Below are 17,660 nucleotides of genomic sequence, written 5' to 3'. Positions count from 1 at the left end.
AATGGCATCCAAGAGTCTCCATATAGAGGCGAAGTCCCTCCCTTTCCGGGGGAGCTCCATGGGACCTTATTTCGGAAAAAGTATGTATTGAAGTCAATGGCGAGAGAAAGATTATCTTTCGATCCCGTTGGAATTGTGCCACGAATTACACATAGGATGTTTGTCAATTTAAAAGATAATTTTGCAAGTCAATTTTTTTTAAATGTGTCGTAAAACTGCGAAGCAACACTTTTTTTTGTGTGAAACCGCTCAATGAACTACAACTCCCGTCTCGCACCACACAACAAGACGGCCGTCACGTTGGCACATTTCACTTCTTTCTTTCAGAATGAGGCGGAAAGTATTAAAAGAGGTGAAAATCACAACAAGTCTGGGCATGTCGAGAGCTGTGCATACACACAAGGGGAGTTAGTCGGTTCCGTAAGAGCCAGCATGCGGGACCGGGATTCTGGGATTTGTAGTCTTTCTAGTTGCGTATTTTTCATAGTCTTATATTTCAACAGTTTTACGACAAACTTTTTTTGACATGCAAATAATTTTTTACGATTGACACACATCATGTGTAATTCGTGGCACAATTCAAACGGGATCGAAAGATAGTCTTTCTCTCCCCATTGACTTCAATACATACTTCTTCCGAAATAAGGTCCCATAGGTCGGAAGTAGATGGGCGGGACTTTGCCTCTCTACTGCTTAAAGCTCATTGATAATGAAAGATATCTGTGGGTGTGTGTGACAGAGTACAGTACAGTATATTATGCAGTTGGGTACCTCAGAGAGGACAATGAATGAGCATGAATCCTGGACATGGCCAGGCACTTTCCCTTATGGTAATCCCACACTCTGACTACACTGTGGTTGCCGGTTTGTGCTGAGGCCAGCAGTGTTGTGTTGCCATTAAAAGCCAGAGCAGAGACCTACAGAGAGAGCACAAGCACAGATGTTAGAAAAAGACAAACAAACAAAAACTCTAGAAAAAACGTTTCCGATATTACGTCATATCGGCAGTAAATCTGGATCAGCTCCGTCGTACCCCCGTTTTTAGGGATGTGGGCAGTGGTGTAGTGGTTGATGGACGCCGGGGATCGCTGTACCCCCACTTATTTGGACCATGATTTTTTTTTTAATAGTCTAATAAATATAAAATCATTGCCAGTGTTATCAGTTGCAAGTGTGTATTTGTTGTAATAATGACTGTGTGTCAGGGGCAGCGGCGTGTTTGTGTGTGTGTGTGTGTGTGTGTGTGTGTGTGTGTGTGGGAGAGAAGCAGCGCTGTCTGCTTGTTTGCAATGACGTAGCTCAAGCATTTATGCAACTTGATTTGAAGCCTGTGTGTGTGTGTGTGTGTGTGTGTGTGTGTGTGTGTGTGTGTGTGTTTTGTGTGTGTGTGTGTGTGTGTGTGTGTGTGTGAGAGAGAGAGAAAGAGAGAGAGAGCACGCGCACCAGGAATAATACCGAAGCATGTGCATACAAGATCCGTTTATTCGCCATGCATGTATACTCAGATGTTACAAAAACTCTAGAAAAAACAATCTCTCTTTGGATTAGATTTACTATGTTGATCCTAAATTGGGACATTATTTTGTTACAGCATGTTTACAGGGCTTTGCATATAAGTTAATTCATTATATTTTCTTAAAACTAAAGATGTCCGTACAGCTCTTTAAATCATTTGGTGAGGAATTCCAGTTTAACTCCAACTACAGAGTTACTCATCTGTTTTAAAGTAGTATGTGCAAACTGATGCCTGTTGAAAATGTTATAAAATAAACAGTAAATATACATATTCAAAGTAGAAGTATATATTTCTATAGACTATTTTTAGCATACATAATATAGAATATACAGAATACTTTGTAATAGACCAACCTACTACAAAGGATACTATATACATACATTATAGAAGTGTGAAAGTGGCAGTTTATAGGTAAGTAAAGTGTGAGTTATTTTAAGCGAAAACAGAGTGAAATCTGTTTGTTTTTTTAAATTATGAAGCTGGAAGTTGGCAGCAAATATTTCCTGTTTCAGTTCTTGTAAAATCTTGATTGTACAGAATCTAACTGCAAAGACCAGGACTTGTGTGATGTTATTTAAGATGCTGAGTTGTTACCTTATCAGTGTGTCCGATGAAGAATCTCTGCTGGTTAGGCGATATCTTCATGGAGACGATGATTGCGTGACACGGATACACAACTTCATCACCCGATTTGCTCCACAGGGCCTGTAAAGTAAAGAAGTCCAGTTGTTAGACTCCATGGCATCAATGCATCATTTGTACCCTTTCAAACTGTACACGAGTCCAGCATGATGAGAGTCTAACATTCACTTTTCTTTTGGTGTGTCAGTCATCCCCACCAATCAGAAGTGTGTGATAGACAGATTGATCCAATCACCTGCCAAATATTTTTGAAAGTGCCTGCCCTTTCCATTTGGAGCTTTAGATGGTTTGGTGAAACAAACCATCTGAGTCAGGTTAGTGATGCTCCATCACATGTTTCTATTACAGGGTGAATCTGAAACTGAAGCTTGACTTTAAAGCAACCCAACGGAAGTTTCATGTAACTTTAGTTCTTTCACTCGTAGCTCGGGCTGCGGGGGCGCTAGAGACGTAAGCACGTTGATGCGACCTTCCTAGCCGGAGATATGGCCGCATTTTACAATAAACTTCCGTTGGGTCGCTTAAAAACAAATATCGCAAATCGAATCAGAAAAATCGCAATTGGATTATTTCCCCAAATGGTGCAGCCCTACTTCACATGAGCATACATATTTAGTAGTGGCTCCTCCGAAGCCGATGATTCGATTGAGCCTGAGAATGGGGTCTGGGAGCAGCTTCTAAGGAGGAGAGAGTAGAAAAAGTGATGTGCTTCAAACTTTTGATGGATCTGGTTTCACTCGGTACTGATCTCCTCTCTCACCTGCTGTCTGCTTTTGTTGGATGATGATGGATGCACCGGGCGTGGAACTGGAGTGCAAGCAACCTGGGAATATAACAAGAAGAGTGTTTACAATGCTGACATGGTGAGCAGGAGAGGACTGTGGTATATAATGACTTTTCTGTTAAGCTAAATTGAATGTACGATCTAGTGAAAACAAGCTTCACCTCTAGTTCACTTTCCTCCCCGTGTTGGCTGAAGCCATCCTCAGGATGAAGGTGAACATGAACGCCCCCGTCATCGGTGTCCCAGAAGGGCCTGGATGTGAACTGCTCTGAACTAGTTGTCTCCTGCTGATGCTGGTCAGTATTTTGGCCGAGGGAATCATCACTGTGGTGAGTAGAAACTAGACCTAGCTCTGGGATTTCAGTCACCACCATGGGAGGTTGATTCCTTGCGATCTAAGAAGACGGAAGGAGGACACTGAGAAGGAAACATATAGCAGCCAAAACAAATCTAAAGTCTGCCCTATTTTCAGGGACAAAATTCAAGCTGATTCGATTTTAAATACTTTATTAAAAAGGTAATCAAGTCTAGGGCTGCATGGTTTGTAAAAAAATAGATTAATTTCAAATATTTTGACTGATTTTGCAATTTGGTTCACAATATTGGAGGGACTGATTATTTTGTAATCATAACTCTCAATATCATTGAAAAATGTATTCAAGGATTATTGTGATTCTACTTAATTCAAAGTGAAGAATATTGCACTAGCATGTTATGGCAGAATCCTTATTACAGCGTATTTCTGGCTTATTCAGTAAGGTCACATGGTAAGCTACATCATGTGTGTTATTGCATTTCAGTCTCCAGAGTTAGAGAGGCCCATGAGTCTCTTTGCTAATTATCCATGGTCTTTGAATTATCAATAGATGCAGGGACGTGCACAAGTACGGGCTAATGTTGCCCGGGCAACGGCCCGTTCGCCATTTTTGTCTGACCTGCCCCTCTGGAGAGAGTGAGAGGTTTTTTTTTCTTTTCTGTTGTGGCCGAATAAACATGATAGGCCTAACAATTAGTATTGTAGCGTCTCGCTGCGGGAAACACACCGGAAGTCAGCGCTGTCATCTGCCCCCAGTAACGTGACTTAGTTTACAATCTGACGGCTGGAAGCAAAGGAAAGCCCTCCGAGTCCGGCCTCATATGCTATGGTGATCATACCAAATGCCCGCCTGGCTTTGGTGGCCAATCCCCCGGTCAATCTGTCCCCGTTCTTAAATATGCTTTTAAGACCACCTCCAGTGTCGGATTTTGGAAAATTGATTTTGAGTTTTCTCATGGCAGTTAGAGTATAGAGGACCAACCAGGGGACTTATCTTCCTCTTGACACCGTCGGTTATTTACAAAAAAACACCTAAATATACTTGTTGTTGTGCTTCTGTCTTTCTGTGTCGTTTCATCTGTAAACTCCCTCACCGCTCGCTCTCTTTTCTTGATCACCCTCTCACGGAGAACACTTCACTGTCCCGCTTCATTGTAGGATTTCTGCAATGTTTCTACTTCAGTTTGAGCATCTCTGTTATGAAGTGATGGAATACTAGATAAATAAGTAATTAGATACCTTACCGTTACTGCGCTCATAAAGAATGATAAGAATAAGAATGATAAGAATAAGAATAATGCGTATTGAACTGGTTTCATTAATGAAATTAAGTGAGAATTAAGTGAGTTTATTTAAGGTAATTAGTTAGAAGCCCTATGTTATCAGTATGTCTGCACAGCAGTTACAATGCTCAAACTATATTAAAACAGAATTGTCCCCATTCTCTCTTTAATAGTTTCTAACATTAGATATTTTTAATGAGATATGGACCACAAAACAAAAGATATCCCTGGTTTTCATTTAAAAAATCAAGTCACTGAATGCAAGTAGTTGCCTTAGCTTATTTTGTTATGAGATGATGATGTGAATTACTGTTCAAATTAGTTAATGTAATAATCGTTTGGTTATTTTATGCATAGCCTAATGTTACATTTCTGTGCTTAAGAATGCCTTCAAGAGGAGACTGAAGCAGAGAGAGAGATATCTGAAGGAGGCAGCTAAAAGGACTGCAACTTTGCAGAGCTGGATAAAAGGTGCCAGCAGGGCAGCTTCAGGTGAAGCACTGGGATTATGTCAAGCAACTACATACATTGGAGTACACTAATACAAACAATCAGTGATAAATGCAAAGCCTGTATCTGTGCTGAGTGAAGTTCATGTTCTGTTGGGGGCTAATCCCAAGCCTCCAGTTCAGAGCACATTTGAGAGACTGAACTGAACAGGCTGAATAACGAATTTAGCAGTTGGACATAAAAGTCAACTGAGTGTCACTTGCAATGAGTGTTGTGTTTTTATTTCATTAACCTTTTACATTAACAACAAGTTAGAATTTTCAAAAGGTCTTATGTTTTTTTTTGGGAGGGGAGGCCCTTTTTCAGTTTAGAGCAATAGCCCCTCCAAATGTCTGTGCACGCCCCTGAATAGATGTATTCATTTAAAGTGAGCTGATGCATAGGTCAGAGAGGCCCCATCGTCTTGTTATATCAGTCTTATGCCTAGTCACATGGTTAGTTAAGACAAAAGTATATTTGAGTTGGGTTTCCAGAGAAGAGGACCCATCGCCTCTTCCGTAATTATTAGGTGTCAGCAAGAGAGGTCTTCCTCAGATATAATTGAGTTAAGTGTTGTGAGTTGGGTAGGTTCAATATCCTGCAAGACTCCTAAAGACATCATGAGAATGACCTTTCGACATCTGGAATATACATGTGATAAGGATGTTTGTGTGGTTGGCTGGATGTTGTTCTCATGTGTGTGCGTCATTTAGAAGCTATATATGCCTATGTGAAACTTCTACTCTGGGGGCATTTCTGCGATTGGTTGCTGTGCAGCAAGGTAAATGTTTCCCCATTATTATTTGTTTGTTGCGAAACTGAATAATAATTAATCTCAACCATATTTGTGTTTTATTGATCTCTCTCTGTGTTAACATTTAAGGTTGGTGAGCCATAAATTGCACTAAGAAGCACATATTGCGATTTGATAAAATGTTGATTAATTGTGCAACCCCACTTAAGTCTTACTGATTTTGGAGCGGTGATCTGCTGGGTGAGAGGCACTCGGTCCTGAAGTGGTTTGCTGAGGCTGACAAAGCAAGGCTCCTCTCTAATTGGTCTTCTTTGGTCAGAGACACAACCTGGGGTAGAGAGAACATGCAGTACCACAGCTACAAGAAATTCCTGTGAGAGGACATGGATTCTGTCCAAACAGCTTTGATCCTGTGTATGGCAATAATAAAAAAAAAAAATCCCTAATGGCTCTTATATATTTTGATGAGTTAGTAAATCTACAATAAAAATTAAAGCAAATAGACAACAATAATACAGAGAAATAATACATAATAATATATATATATAATAATAATAAATAATACAGAGAAAATCATGGTGCAAAACACATTTTAAGTTTGAATCAAAATGCCAAGACTATGGCATGCAAAGACAGTAAAAAAGCTTTAAATACTGTATGAATGTTGAGAAGTGTGATAGTTCATGACTTACTAGCCTCGGGCCTGAGAGGGTCTTTTTGAATGGAGTCAAAGGGTAGCTTCGTTCCCTCTGAGGGAAACCTGTCGAGGAAGGATGAGATCAGATGAGAGACTAAATAGATGTAAACTGTGACGAAAGCAGCACCTGCAGTTTCCCAAATTCATAAATAGCCAATAATGGGAAGTTTGTATTGTTATGTTTTTATTCTGGTAATGAAATTATAGCTGATTTGGTCGATAATACAAAGCCAAATTGCTTTCATTGACTTAACAAGCACAGCATATACACACTGTAGGTGGTACCTTAAAAGTTTTTGATCAGCCAATAGACTCAGAGAAGAAGAAAACAACAACAAAAAACAACCAGCGCAGCACACTGACTAGAGAGCCCAATATGTTGTCACCAGTCTGGAGTAGAAATGAAATACATTGACATTTGAAGAAGAGTCAGGACTATTCTTTGTTTTGTTAACATCAGTGACAGGCAACAGGGATTATAACTGTTTCAAAATAAACTACCAAATATCACAGCCCCAAAAACGACAAAAAGGAGTTCAGGGTAGATTCTGCTTTTAGAATAATATCAGCGATGTACATTGAGTTTCCAGGTGAGGTTACCATACCTGATGTGATCGTAGAGGTCGTGCCAGGAGCCTCCTTTGGGAACAGGAAATGACATGTCTCTGGGGACGGGACTCGTTCCCTCGGAAGAAACCAGACCCATCAGCTTGGCTTCACTGAAGGAAAGACCTGTTGAGTAAAGATGTGATACAGGAGTCACTAAGAGGACACTATCTAGAGATCTGAGGTTGCAGTCTAATGAGGAATAAGATAAGACTTTATTTATCCCGAAGGAAATTGTTGTGCCAGAGTTACAAAAATACAATAAACACAGCAGCATAATAATAAAACGGTACACTAACAGTGCAGTAAAAAGAGCAATTAAATATCTACAGGAAACAGACGGTCACATAATTAATGTAAAATATTGTACATTGACAAGCAGTATTTAGTAGTGCAAAAAAACGTAGTGGCAGATACGTAATTGAACGTTATTATAGAACATTATTAATAATTAATAATATTGCACATGTTGTATCAGTGGGCAGAATGATGGGTATGAGAAGATTTTGTTTCCACTTAAAGGATTTGAAGTGTGCTCTAAATATTCTTGGTTATCAATGTTGTTTGCTAATTAAGATTATTTAATGAAATGGTTTGAATAAGCAATGGGTTTAAGATCAACACGATTTCTTTATATTAGAGTGTTTTTTAGAGAACAGCATTTGTCTTTTTTTTCACATGACATCATCTTGCTTACTTGTATAAAACCACCAGGGATATACACAACTATAAACAAAGAGGATATAATAATAATACTGTTAATATCTATGCCATCTTAGTCTCACCTGGATCTAGCAGCAGGTTGCTGGTGAACATGTTTTTCACTGCCATGTTGGCACAAAGCTTAATGCTCTTGAGTTGACTGTAGCAGCGGTTGAGGTAGACAGAGAGAGTGTACTGCAGATCCAGCGTCACACAGGTCCAACGCACTGACGTGGGAGCAGGACCCACTAAGCCTGGACCACAGAAACACAAATATTGCAAGATTATTTACATTATATACAAAATACAGCGAACTATCAGCAAAGGCATGCAACAAATGGATCATATCTAGATGAGTATGGCTGTTCTTGTATCTTACCATGTCTTGCAGATTTAGCTGTGCTTTCATAGACTGAATCCTTTGCAGCTCCGCACAAGAAAGGAAACTGAAGCCAGGTAGCCGTGGATTTAAATTCTTTGAACATGTTGGAAAAAGAGATACGGACCACCTGGCCCTCCTATATCAAAGCACAAGAGAGAAAGGGAAAGACATTTTTTTTTTTTTTTAAATCAATTAAATCTTCACATACACCATAGCGGCATTTATAGTAAGGCAAGGCAAGTTTATTTATATAGCACTTTTCAACACAAGGCAATTCAAAGTGCTTAGTAGATAGTTGTTGAATATTTTGCAACTAAGCAAATTGCTGTGGTTTTATTTTTAAGAGTTATATAAAACCAATGAACATCTCCCACTGTGAGAGCTAATTATATCCAACAGTGGGACATGATTTAAAGTACCAGAATCTACGCTGAAACCTTCATAACACACAAGGGGACGGGTAATAACCGGAAAAGCATGACATGGGACCTTTCAAAAAAAAGAAATATCGTTAAGATAGCACAAACATATCAATGAAATCTGATCCGATACCTCGACAGAAACATCCAGGTGGACCACAAAGTATTTTCCGGGGGTGGGCCTGAAGAGAAGGTAGAAGAAGCGACCGGTCAGCCCCAGAGACTGGTTGATGTTTTTGGGTATCTTGATGAAGCTGTTGGCAGGAACAGGCCCTCTGATCCTGAACACTGAGCACTTCAGGCGCTTGTCCTAGAAGATTTATCAAGGACATAAAGTTAATTCTTCTTCTCAGAAAACCAAATCAATCTGTCAATTTGTCTGTCCTTGGATGAAAAGCAGTTAATTTAGCATAAATATAACTTTTTCTACATACTGAGCCTACAGAAAATGGAACTATGCTGCAGGATTTGAAAAAAAAAAATGTATTGAGGGTTTTTTATCCCGTGTGAAAACCTGTCGCTAGCTGAAATGAAATTCATGCAAAGCTACCATAGACAAATCTACACTTTTAACAGTCACTTATCAATCCTACAGCAGTGAGTGATTGGTATATAAAAGATAGTTTGGGGGTCAAGTATAACTTGGGTTGACTAACGGCATTAACTAACATTAGTGTGCAGCAAGGTTACCGTGCATGTTGACACTTCCCCCACTTTGTCCGACCGTTTCCAGTCTTCAACCCTGACATGTTTGAATATGTTGACGTAAGGATGCTGCCAACCTGGGAAGTCAAAACAAGATGAATAACAGCATTAAACTATCAAGTTGTCTTACAATATTGGTTGCATAATAAGATAAGATAATATATACTTGTATTGATCCCAGTTTTTGAAATGATGTTGTCACAGCAGCATTGCACATGAACTCAACATTAAATGAAATACAAAATACACTAAAAACAGCAGATATACATGTATTAAGTTAGTAATACATAAACAAAAAAGAACAGTACATATGTATATATCAACAGTGAAATATGTATACCCAAAGTATCTCTATGGAATATCAACAATAATATACAGATTAATATTGAGAATTGAAGTCAATGTACTTTGATAGGCCAACTCATAAGTAACACATGTAAACTATTGACAATATAAGTTAGCAACGTATACTATTTGCGTTATAAGTTAACAAGTGAACAGGACAATACTTTAATTAAAAAGGTTAATTTTACCTTTGGAGGCCATTGATACACAATGCTTCAAACAGGAGATGTTGATGTCTCAGTGTCTGCAGCTGAGAACACGAGCAGCTAGTGGGGCTTTAGAGAGGTTAGCTAGCAAACAGACAGCTACATTAACAGTAAAGCTCCTTATCAGAATGCCACAGTGGAGAACTATGATAACACATTTAGTTTCACATTATTTGGAGATAAGAGACCTTTTCCAGTTCTCCCTGGAAGCGAGTGAACAACAGTTTTGATTTGACAACTACTAGAGTTGTATCCTTCCCGCTCCAGCCTCCGCCGTTGCCAACGACAGCACGACGCTCATGACGTAAGTACGTTGCTTTCCCTGGTGCTTCTGGGTAATGGAGTTCACAGAGCAAAAAAGCAATTCAGGAAGAAACTGTGTTATTTTAGCATAGGTTGGAGAAATATTCAGATTTTGTACTTAAATAAAAGTGCTGTAGGGTAGGATGTGCAAGTTACCCGATCTAACTGGTCTTATTAATGTGTTGTTACGAAATGTGCAAAGTAACTAAAGGTATTCAATAAATGTAGTGGAGTAAAGTACACCATTATCCCTGAATTGTAGTGGGGTCGAAGTACAAAGTAGCACAAATAAATAAATCCTGAAGTAAAGAAGAAGTCTCTCAAAATTGTACATTTTACTTGAGTAAATGTACTTATTTACTTTACACCACTGTTTTTAGTAATATGAAAGCAAAAAGGCTAACCCAATATTTGTTATAAAGAAGACAGTGCATATAGTTCAGGTGTAGATTGACTTAAAGTTTGACATTTATAACCTTTATCAAGACACTATTTCTGATTACTATAATGCTATAATTCTGTTCATTCAACATATATATCTTATCCAGTTGTAGGCTAACAGTTGTAAATATGCAGCGGGGTTTATTTGTAAATCATTTTGTATAAACACACACATTCTGTGTTTTATATTAAGTCATTCTGTGTTCTTCATTTTATTGAATGTTCAATACCTGACAAGGTCGGAGATCAGTGAGCGGAACCTCTGAAGTGTGGTCGCTGTGCTCAGGAGATTATTGTTGTGAGGACTCCCCCCCCCCCCTATATATTAAAGGCTTCTCAATTCTCTCTAATTTCCCCTCCTCGACTCCTATCCTCGTGACTTAGTCCCGCCCACAGGAGATGTGAGCGGAGGACTGAGGAGGGGAACCGAGGAGAGAGGAGGGGAAGCAGCAGGCGGTTAGAGAAATGAGAACTCCTCTCCTCTGAGCGGTCATTTTAAAGAGACGTCCATTAATGATGACAGGAGGCAGCAGCCCTCTGTCTGATTGACAGATGTGTTCATGATGACTTATATATTTACTTTTAATTCATTCACAGTGCGGTATAATGAGACAATAACAGGCTACAGATGCGGACATATACACACACACATATATATTTATAGAAATATACAATTTCAGAATCAAACAAGTATGAGAGCACTCTCATAATAACGTAACACAAACAGAGACGGGATTTTCCCTTTTTGTAAATGTTCCACGTGAGAAGAGTCACTGTGAGGGAAACCTAATGTAAAACTGATCATTATATCTGTTGTCAGATTGTCAGTAATAAAACAGAGATCGTCAAAGCTGTATGCTGGCTCGGGTCATCCATGAACAACGCAAAACACAACGCAGAGACCGCTTAACGACACCGGTTACACAGCGACCTACAGGGGCTACATATTCAATCACACATTAAACAATTTAGTGTAAACAAATATACGTTTAATTTCTATACTCCATTTGTATGAAAGATAGTAAAGTCTTAAATAATCACAAGTTCACAATTGTACAACTCATATAACAATTACTTATTCACAATTTTAAGTATTCACAAGTCACAACAGACCAAATATCATCTTAAAATGTACAGTCAATGCCAAAACATATTCAATCTGAGTCCATATTTACAGCATTTGGGAGTGACTCCACAGGGTCTTGAAGGTGAATGAGGAAGGACACCTGCATTGCCACTGACGATTGTCCAATGTCCTCCTGGTCCAAATGCTGCATAGAATTGTCTCGATTCACCACTGATGGATTCTGCAGCAAAGAAGCTTTAGGCTGTGGTGAAGTTGGTTGAAGTTGGCGTCTAGAAAGAAGTGAACTCTCAGGAGTCGGTGAACCATCAGTCATTGCTCTTATGGTCGTTACGGAGGATCTGTTGCGCTCTGTCACTTTGGCGTTGGAGAACGCTTCCACACAAGAGCCAAAAACAGCTAGTCACTGTCCACAGCAAACAACCTCAGCCTCTATCCTCCAGCTGCGAAACTTCCTCTTCAGCTCTGTCCTAACCTGCAAACAAAGTGGAGGTGAGCCATTTCAAATACCATTCACAATAGTATTTATTATGGTATTAATAAAATCCATTTCAGAGTGACTGTACTATTTGGTGTAACATTTTATGACATTTTCCAGTCCATACTGAAAAAATGAAGGAATTTATCACGGTATTTATCAAATCAAATACACACTGCCCACAAGTAGATGTCTAAAACAATGGGCTTTTCCATCCATCCATCTTCTCCCGCTTATCCGTGGTCGGGTCGCGGGGGTAGCAGTTCCAGCAGAGAGCCCCAAACTTTCTTTTCCCTGGCGACATCAACCAGCTCTGACTGGGGGATCCCAAGGCGCTCCCAGGCCAGCGAAGAGATATAATCCCTCCACCTGGTCCTAGGTCTACCCCTTGGTCTCTTCCCAGCTGGACGTGCCTGGAACACCTCCCTAGGGAGGCGCCCAGGTGGCATCCTAACTAGGTGCCCGAACCACCTCAACTGGCTCCTTTCGCCGCGAAGGAGGAGCGGCTCAACTCCGAGTCCCTTCCTGATGACCGAACTTCTCATCTTATCCCTAAGGGAGACACCAGCCACCCGGCGGAGAAAACCCATCTCGGCCGCTTTTCCTTCTAATGCATTCTTTAATGATCTGTCCAGCTGTACATCTCAACCTGACGACCCTAGATGCGGTTTCTCAATAAAGATCTCAACTCCCCATTATCAGGATTATTAACAATGTTTTAATATGATTTAAGACATACTTTTTCACACATTTTCTATATAGATTAATATATGTATTTCAGATAATGTGACATTGAGAACCTTCTATGTATGGTATAGAAGTATGAGATGAAACAACACACCTCTTTATTGGCATAGCAGTAAAGCACAGCCACCAGAAAGCCCTGCAGAGGAACCACAGAAAAGTCCTGTTTATTACGTTTGCTATGCAGGAACACAACAGACATTATTTTTGATATATTGGCAAAGAAAGCATCTCTCTCTGATTGAATTAAACCTACCTGAAATGAATTGAGAAAAAGGGTGAAGAAGACTTTAATGTATCGCAGAACACCTGATGTCTGCTCATCTGTTGCAAAGATGAAAATTATCTCATGAACACCAAACAGAGGGATGAGGGTGAGTGTTGCCTTGGCAAGCCTAACAGGACAGAACAAACAGCAGAGCAATTAGTCATAACACCATCACAATGCTTCTTGTCAACATTTGTTGTTGTGACATGCTGTAACAGCGAGAAAGTTCAGAGTTGAAAATATGAAATGTATCGTCGACATTGAAAAAAGGCTGAGACAACTTGCCTGAGTTTGTAATCCGCAAATCTGCTTTGGCTGCTGGCTCGTAATTTTGAAAGAATGACTTTCAAGATCTTGATGAAAATCAGAAAGTTGATCTGTTGAAAATCGTAATGTTAATTACTATGTTCTGTGTAGACATTCATATTATACAGATGTCAGATGATGACTCACTAGTGAAACAAGAAGGATGGGGAAACGTATGATCCACCAGTAGTTCATGTTGGAATTGACAGCCCAACACCTGACACGAGAAAAGACGCAGCTGTTTATTTATCTGCTCTCCAATATGGATCTGTGAAAGCAAAAATGTAATGATGAACAGATGGAAACAGGGCAACCACCTGCACATACTCTTACTCTTTGTTTTCTTTCAATTGCTTCATCACCACCCATGGAACCACAAAAAGAAGTGGAGTTCCTGCGACAAAATCAGAAAATATTGCAGGGTTCAATGTGGGTGCTTTTAAAAACATTTGGTTTGATAGGCAAGGCAAGTTTATTTATATAGCACTTTTCAACGCAAGGCAATTCAAAGTGCTTTACAAAAAAATGAAAGACATTAAGCATTAAAAAAGAAAAGCTAATAAAATAAACATTAAAAGGAAAAATACATGGATAAAAGTTACAGTGCAGTCTAAAATATGAATAGTTCAATTAAACATTAAAAGAAAAAGTACATGGATAAAAGTTACAGTGCAGTTTAAGATATGAATAGTTCAATTAAAAGCAGCGACAAAAAGAATGATAAGTAAACATACTATAACATTTGTTGAAATCTGGTATGGATATGGTATCAACCTGATTTAATGAGTTCATAATACCAAAAACGTGATTGTTATTTATCAAGCTACACTGCTGTTACAGGGGATGCTTTACTATATTCAAATTGATATACATATATGATGTTTTGCAATATTAGAAGGTAATGAATCCCAGAGAAGGTACTTACCCCAGCCAAGACAGATGTAAGGTAAGTATTTGTTGTTGTCGATGAACACTGAGGCAATAAGCACAGAGTACAAATAAATGGCCTCTCCAAAGAACCAATAGTGATTGGCCAGGACACAGTACTGCATCACTACCTGAGCTATCCTGCAGCCAATAGCAGCCTAAAAGGGATGGAAATAACACATACAAGTTACAAAAGGCTAATGTTTAAACTTCAACAAATAACAACAAACCCACCTCGTCACTGAGCATGTCCTTTACATCAGTTTGTTTCATGATTTCTCTTCCCCAGTGGCGGTCAAGCATGGTGTCTTTAATAATGACCGATACAGCTCGCAGGATGAGAGACAGGAAGAGGTTGGCATGAATGTAGTTCCTGGTGCAACGCAGATTCCTGTCAGGAGACATACAAATACCCCACGTTTAAATTTGGTATATCAAGGGCATTAAATGTGTATATTTATCTTGCTTCTCTGATCTTGATTTTGTTGGCATCTTCAAATTAAAATAGGCAGATTTGATTTTGCATCTTTTGTGTTGATTTGTAATGCCATTGTTTTATAACCCTTTAATCACTTCTCTTGTTTGACAGCTTACCTCAAGCTCATAAGAATAATAAGAGCCGTTATGAGCGTAAACAGCGACAAGGAATAGCCGAAAGTGTACAACATCCTGAAGCTCAACATCAGTTGTTTGAACCACAGCTGTGAAGACAAATCAAAACCTGTCAATTTCAGGGAAGAAAACAGATTGATTATTGACTAACGGCATTAAGATTAAGGGATGTAGTATCTGCAAATAATCATTTGGGTTTACCAACTGGTTGTGATTTACAAAATCAAGATATTTCAAATGGTGCTGTTTGATTTAAATTCCACCAGGTCTTTTCACTGCAGCTTCTGATAATGCACCTCAGGTGAGTGCAAATCCAGGAAAAAATTGTTTGATTCCAGATTATAAATCCTTTGACAGGGCAATAAAAAGGCAGCAATCAGCTCAAATTATCAGCAACTGCTAGACAGAAAACAGCAGGGGAAAAAACGAATAACGTTGAGACTCGTCATAACAGGAAATAGAAAGACACCAGATATTTTGTAAAATACAAGGTTTCCATCATATCCCTAAAAGTAATTAATGGTAATCATAGTGCTCATCTGCTTATTCACACACTGTTGGAGATAAAAGGTTTGCCCTGCCTTAAAGCTCGGATAGCCTTATCATGTCATACATATAAATAAGCAACAAGTAGCAACAAATGAACAACGGAGATGGAGACATTTTGGTTGTTGTACCTCTTGAGACGTGACCTCTTTTTCCTCCTCACACTGAGTCATGTCCCTCCACACCTGCCCGTTGTCCCCTCTCTCCCAGAGGCCGTCAGAGCCACACAGCCGACGCACAGCACCCTGCGACACTGCAGGAGAAACAGTCACACAGTCTAAAATTGGGGGGGAATGCAGTGGTTAATGTGTTGTTTTTACACCTTTTTTAATCAAGGATTCAACCTAAAAAATAAGCTTAGATATAAATAAGCTTTTGAGGTCCTGTGAGATGGATGTTATGACCTTGAAACAGATCAAGCTAGCAGCTCTGGCTCCCCCTGATTTCAGTCATCATTCTAAGCTAAGCTAATTGTCTGCTGGCTATAGTTTCTCTTTGAATGATAAATGGTGACTAGTTCTCAAATAAATAATTAGAAGGAAAAAAAGATCACAAATATACAGATTTCAGTATTCTGAGGCTCTGAGCCCCATTTATGTTCCAAAGAAAAAAACTCCGACATTATACACAATTTAAAATAAAAGGGATAGGGTTAGGCTTAGGGTAAGAAAATGTAAGAAAATGTTTTTATGAACCACACAGCTTCTGGTATTCCAAGACCCGACCGGAAAAAAAGCCGTGGTGCAGGCACAAAACATACAAATACATTGCTTTTAAAATCGTTCTGTGTGACACGAAAAAAAAAAAAGCGAAAATAGTGTTGGTGAACACGAATCAATAGATTAAATTAATTTCGTGACTATAACACGAAATGCCGTGAGACTGGGTTGAAATATAAAGATGTAGGGTTGCTAAGCAAATGTACATTTTGCCAGTATTAACTAATTCACTCATTACTGGGGTGAACAATCAATATTGCCCCACATCCAAAACATACTCAAATATAGACAGATAGCAATATAGTTATATTTCAGTTTGTTGAGCTGTCAGTCAGTCTTCTAAAAGTGTGATTTACCTTTGTCATACCAGGGCAGGTAGAAGGGGCATGAGATGTTGACCATAGAGCCGGCAGGAGCATCTGGCCAGCAGGCGTATCTGTCAAATGTCCTGTTGCAGAACAAGCCTGTTATAAACACAAACAAAAAGGAGCTAAAAAATATATTTGCTCTTCAACAAAAAGCCATCGATTTTAGATGGGAATTTGAGTAGCATAATTTGACATTTTCGTGATGATCTTGTCTTCACTTTCAACCTCTGCCATAATCCCTTTTGCTGGAGGAGTAAATGATTGAAGCTTCCCATACTGTACCTTGAGGGAGAGGCTCATTTTCTATCATTTTGACACAGTCATCTTTATACTGGACCCACTTTAGATAAGTCTCCTCTAAGACTTTCCCGCTGGCCATCGCACACTGTAGGGACATTTACAAAATAACACTTGTGAAAATACATTTTCATGTCAAACTTCCCGTAAAAATAAATCTGCAGTAGGGTTAAAGTCATCAAACCTTTCACGTTAAAGAAAGATTGCCATTGTGTTTGACCAAAAACTAACCTTTGGCAGTTTGAGAAGCATCAGGCAGAACAAAGCAGTTATCTGTTGTGCCCTGTCCATCACTGCAGTCAAATGTTCTTCCTCTTTGGAAACACTGAGGGGAGAAAAGGAAAACAAAACTGTTTTGACCAACCTGATCTCACCAGAATGCGTGACTCCACCACGACTCCTTAACACCGCATTGCGTGGTGGAGTCACGAACTTTGTTACGTTTACGTGTCTGCACCACGCAAACAACCCCAATGTAAAGTGAATGAGGCTCCTTTGTCGTGGTGCACACACGCATTTCTACAACGTCCTGCAGTGAGCTTTTATTCTATAAAACGTTTTTAAAATCTACTTTATAGCTTGTAGTAACTCACGGGAGGCTTCTTTTATTTTATTTGTATTCATAATAATTTAGATTTTTCGTCAGAATGCTGAAGGCTCTGGGTGTTGAGGGACTGTCATGGTTGACACGTCTCATCAACGTTGCGTGGAAGTCGGAAAC

General features: G+C 39.3%; 2 protein-coding genes across 2 annotated transcripts in view; both read right to left on the bottom strand.

Moving 5' to 3' along the window:
- The window catches only part of wdr90 (WD repeat domain 90), a 31,928-nt gene extending 21,822 nt beyond the window's left edge, over positions 1-10,106 (bottom strand). Inside the window, exons 1-13 of the mRNA XM_034106683.1 lie at positions 9,829-10,106; positions 9,281-9,372; positions 8,724-8,900; positions 8,169-8,307; positions 7,873-8,043; positions 7,087-7,213; positions 6,477-6,544; positions 6,000-6,112; positions 3,104-3,337; positions 2,919-2,981; positions 2,767-2,835; positions 2,111-2,221; positions 772-917 (exon numbers count right to left, since the gene is read on the bottom strand). Coding sequence (XP_033962574.1) covers positions 772-917; positions 2,111-2,221; positions 2,767-2,835; positions 2,919-2,981; positions 3,104-3,337; positions 6,000-6,112; positions 6,477-6,544; positions 7,087-7,213; positions 7,873-8,043; positions 8,169-8,307; positions 8,724-8,900; positions 9,281-9,372; positions 9,829-9,841 — 1,523 coding nt within the window. The 5' untranslated portion in view covers positions 9,842-10,106. The remainder of the gene's footprint in view (positions 1-771; positions 918-2,110; positions 2,222-2,766; positions 2,836-2,918; positions 2,982-3,103; positions 3,338-5,999; positions 6,113-6,476; positions 6,545-7,086; positions 7,214-7,872; positions 8,044-8,168; positions 8,308-8,723; positions 8,901-9,280; positions 9,373-9,828) is intronic.
- Positions 10,107-12,077: 1,971 nt separating this feature from the next.
- Positions 12,078-17,230, bottom strand: LOC117465232 (glucagon receptor-like). Its single transcript, XM_034108166.1, has 13 exons — positions 17,171-17,230; positions 16,925-17,027; positions 16,631-16,738; positions 15,687-15,808; positions 14,992-15,098; positions 14,632-14,788; positions 14,396-14,555; positions 13,804-13,864; positions 13,618-13,687; positions 13,450-13,541; positions 13,153-13,291; positions 12,994-13,035; positions 12,078-12,149 (listed from the first exon to the last, which is right to left on the bottom strand). The coding sequence occupies exons 1-13, from the start codon at positions 17,228-17,230 to the stop codon at positions 12,078-12,080; spliced, it is 1,293 nt and encodes a 430-aa protein (XP_033964057.1).
- Between the last annotated feature and the right edge of the window lie 430 nt (positions 17,231-17,660).

The sequence above is a fragment of the Pseudochaenichthys georgianus genome, chromosome 19, assembly GCF_902827115.2.
Source record: "Pseudochaenichthys georgianus chromosome 19, fPseGeo1.2, whole genome shotgun sequence".
NCBI lineage: Eukaryota > Metazoa > Chordata > Actinopteri > Perciformes > Channichthyidae > Pseudochaenichthys > Pseudochaenichthys georgianus.
The sequence above is the reverse complement of the archived record's forward strand: the minus strand, read 5'-3'. Positions and strand labels throughout refer to the sequence as shown.

What these genes read in the sequence shown, in the direction of transcription:
- LOC117465232 (XM_034108166.1), bottom strand. Translation starts at nt 17,230, where the DNA reads ATGGACAGGGCACAACAGATAACTGCTTTGTTCTGCCTGATGCTTCTC. An exon ending in CCATCCTTCTTGTTTCACTA is followed by an intron (nt 13,542 to 13,617) that starts GTGAGTCATCAT and finishes GATTTTCAACAG; the next exon opens with ATCAACTTTCTGATTTTCAT. An exon ending in TTTTTCTCAATTCATTTCAG is followed by an intron (nt 13,036 to 13,152) that starts GTAGGTTTAATT and finishes GTTCCTCTGCAG; the next exon opens with GGCTTTCTGGTGGCTGTGCT.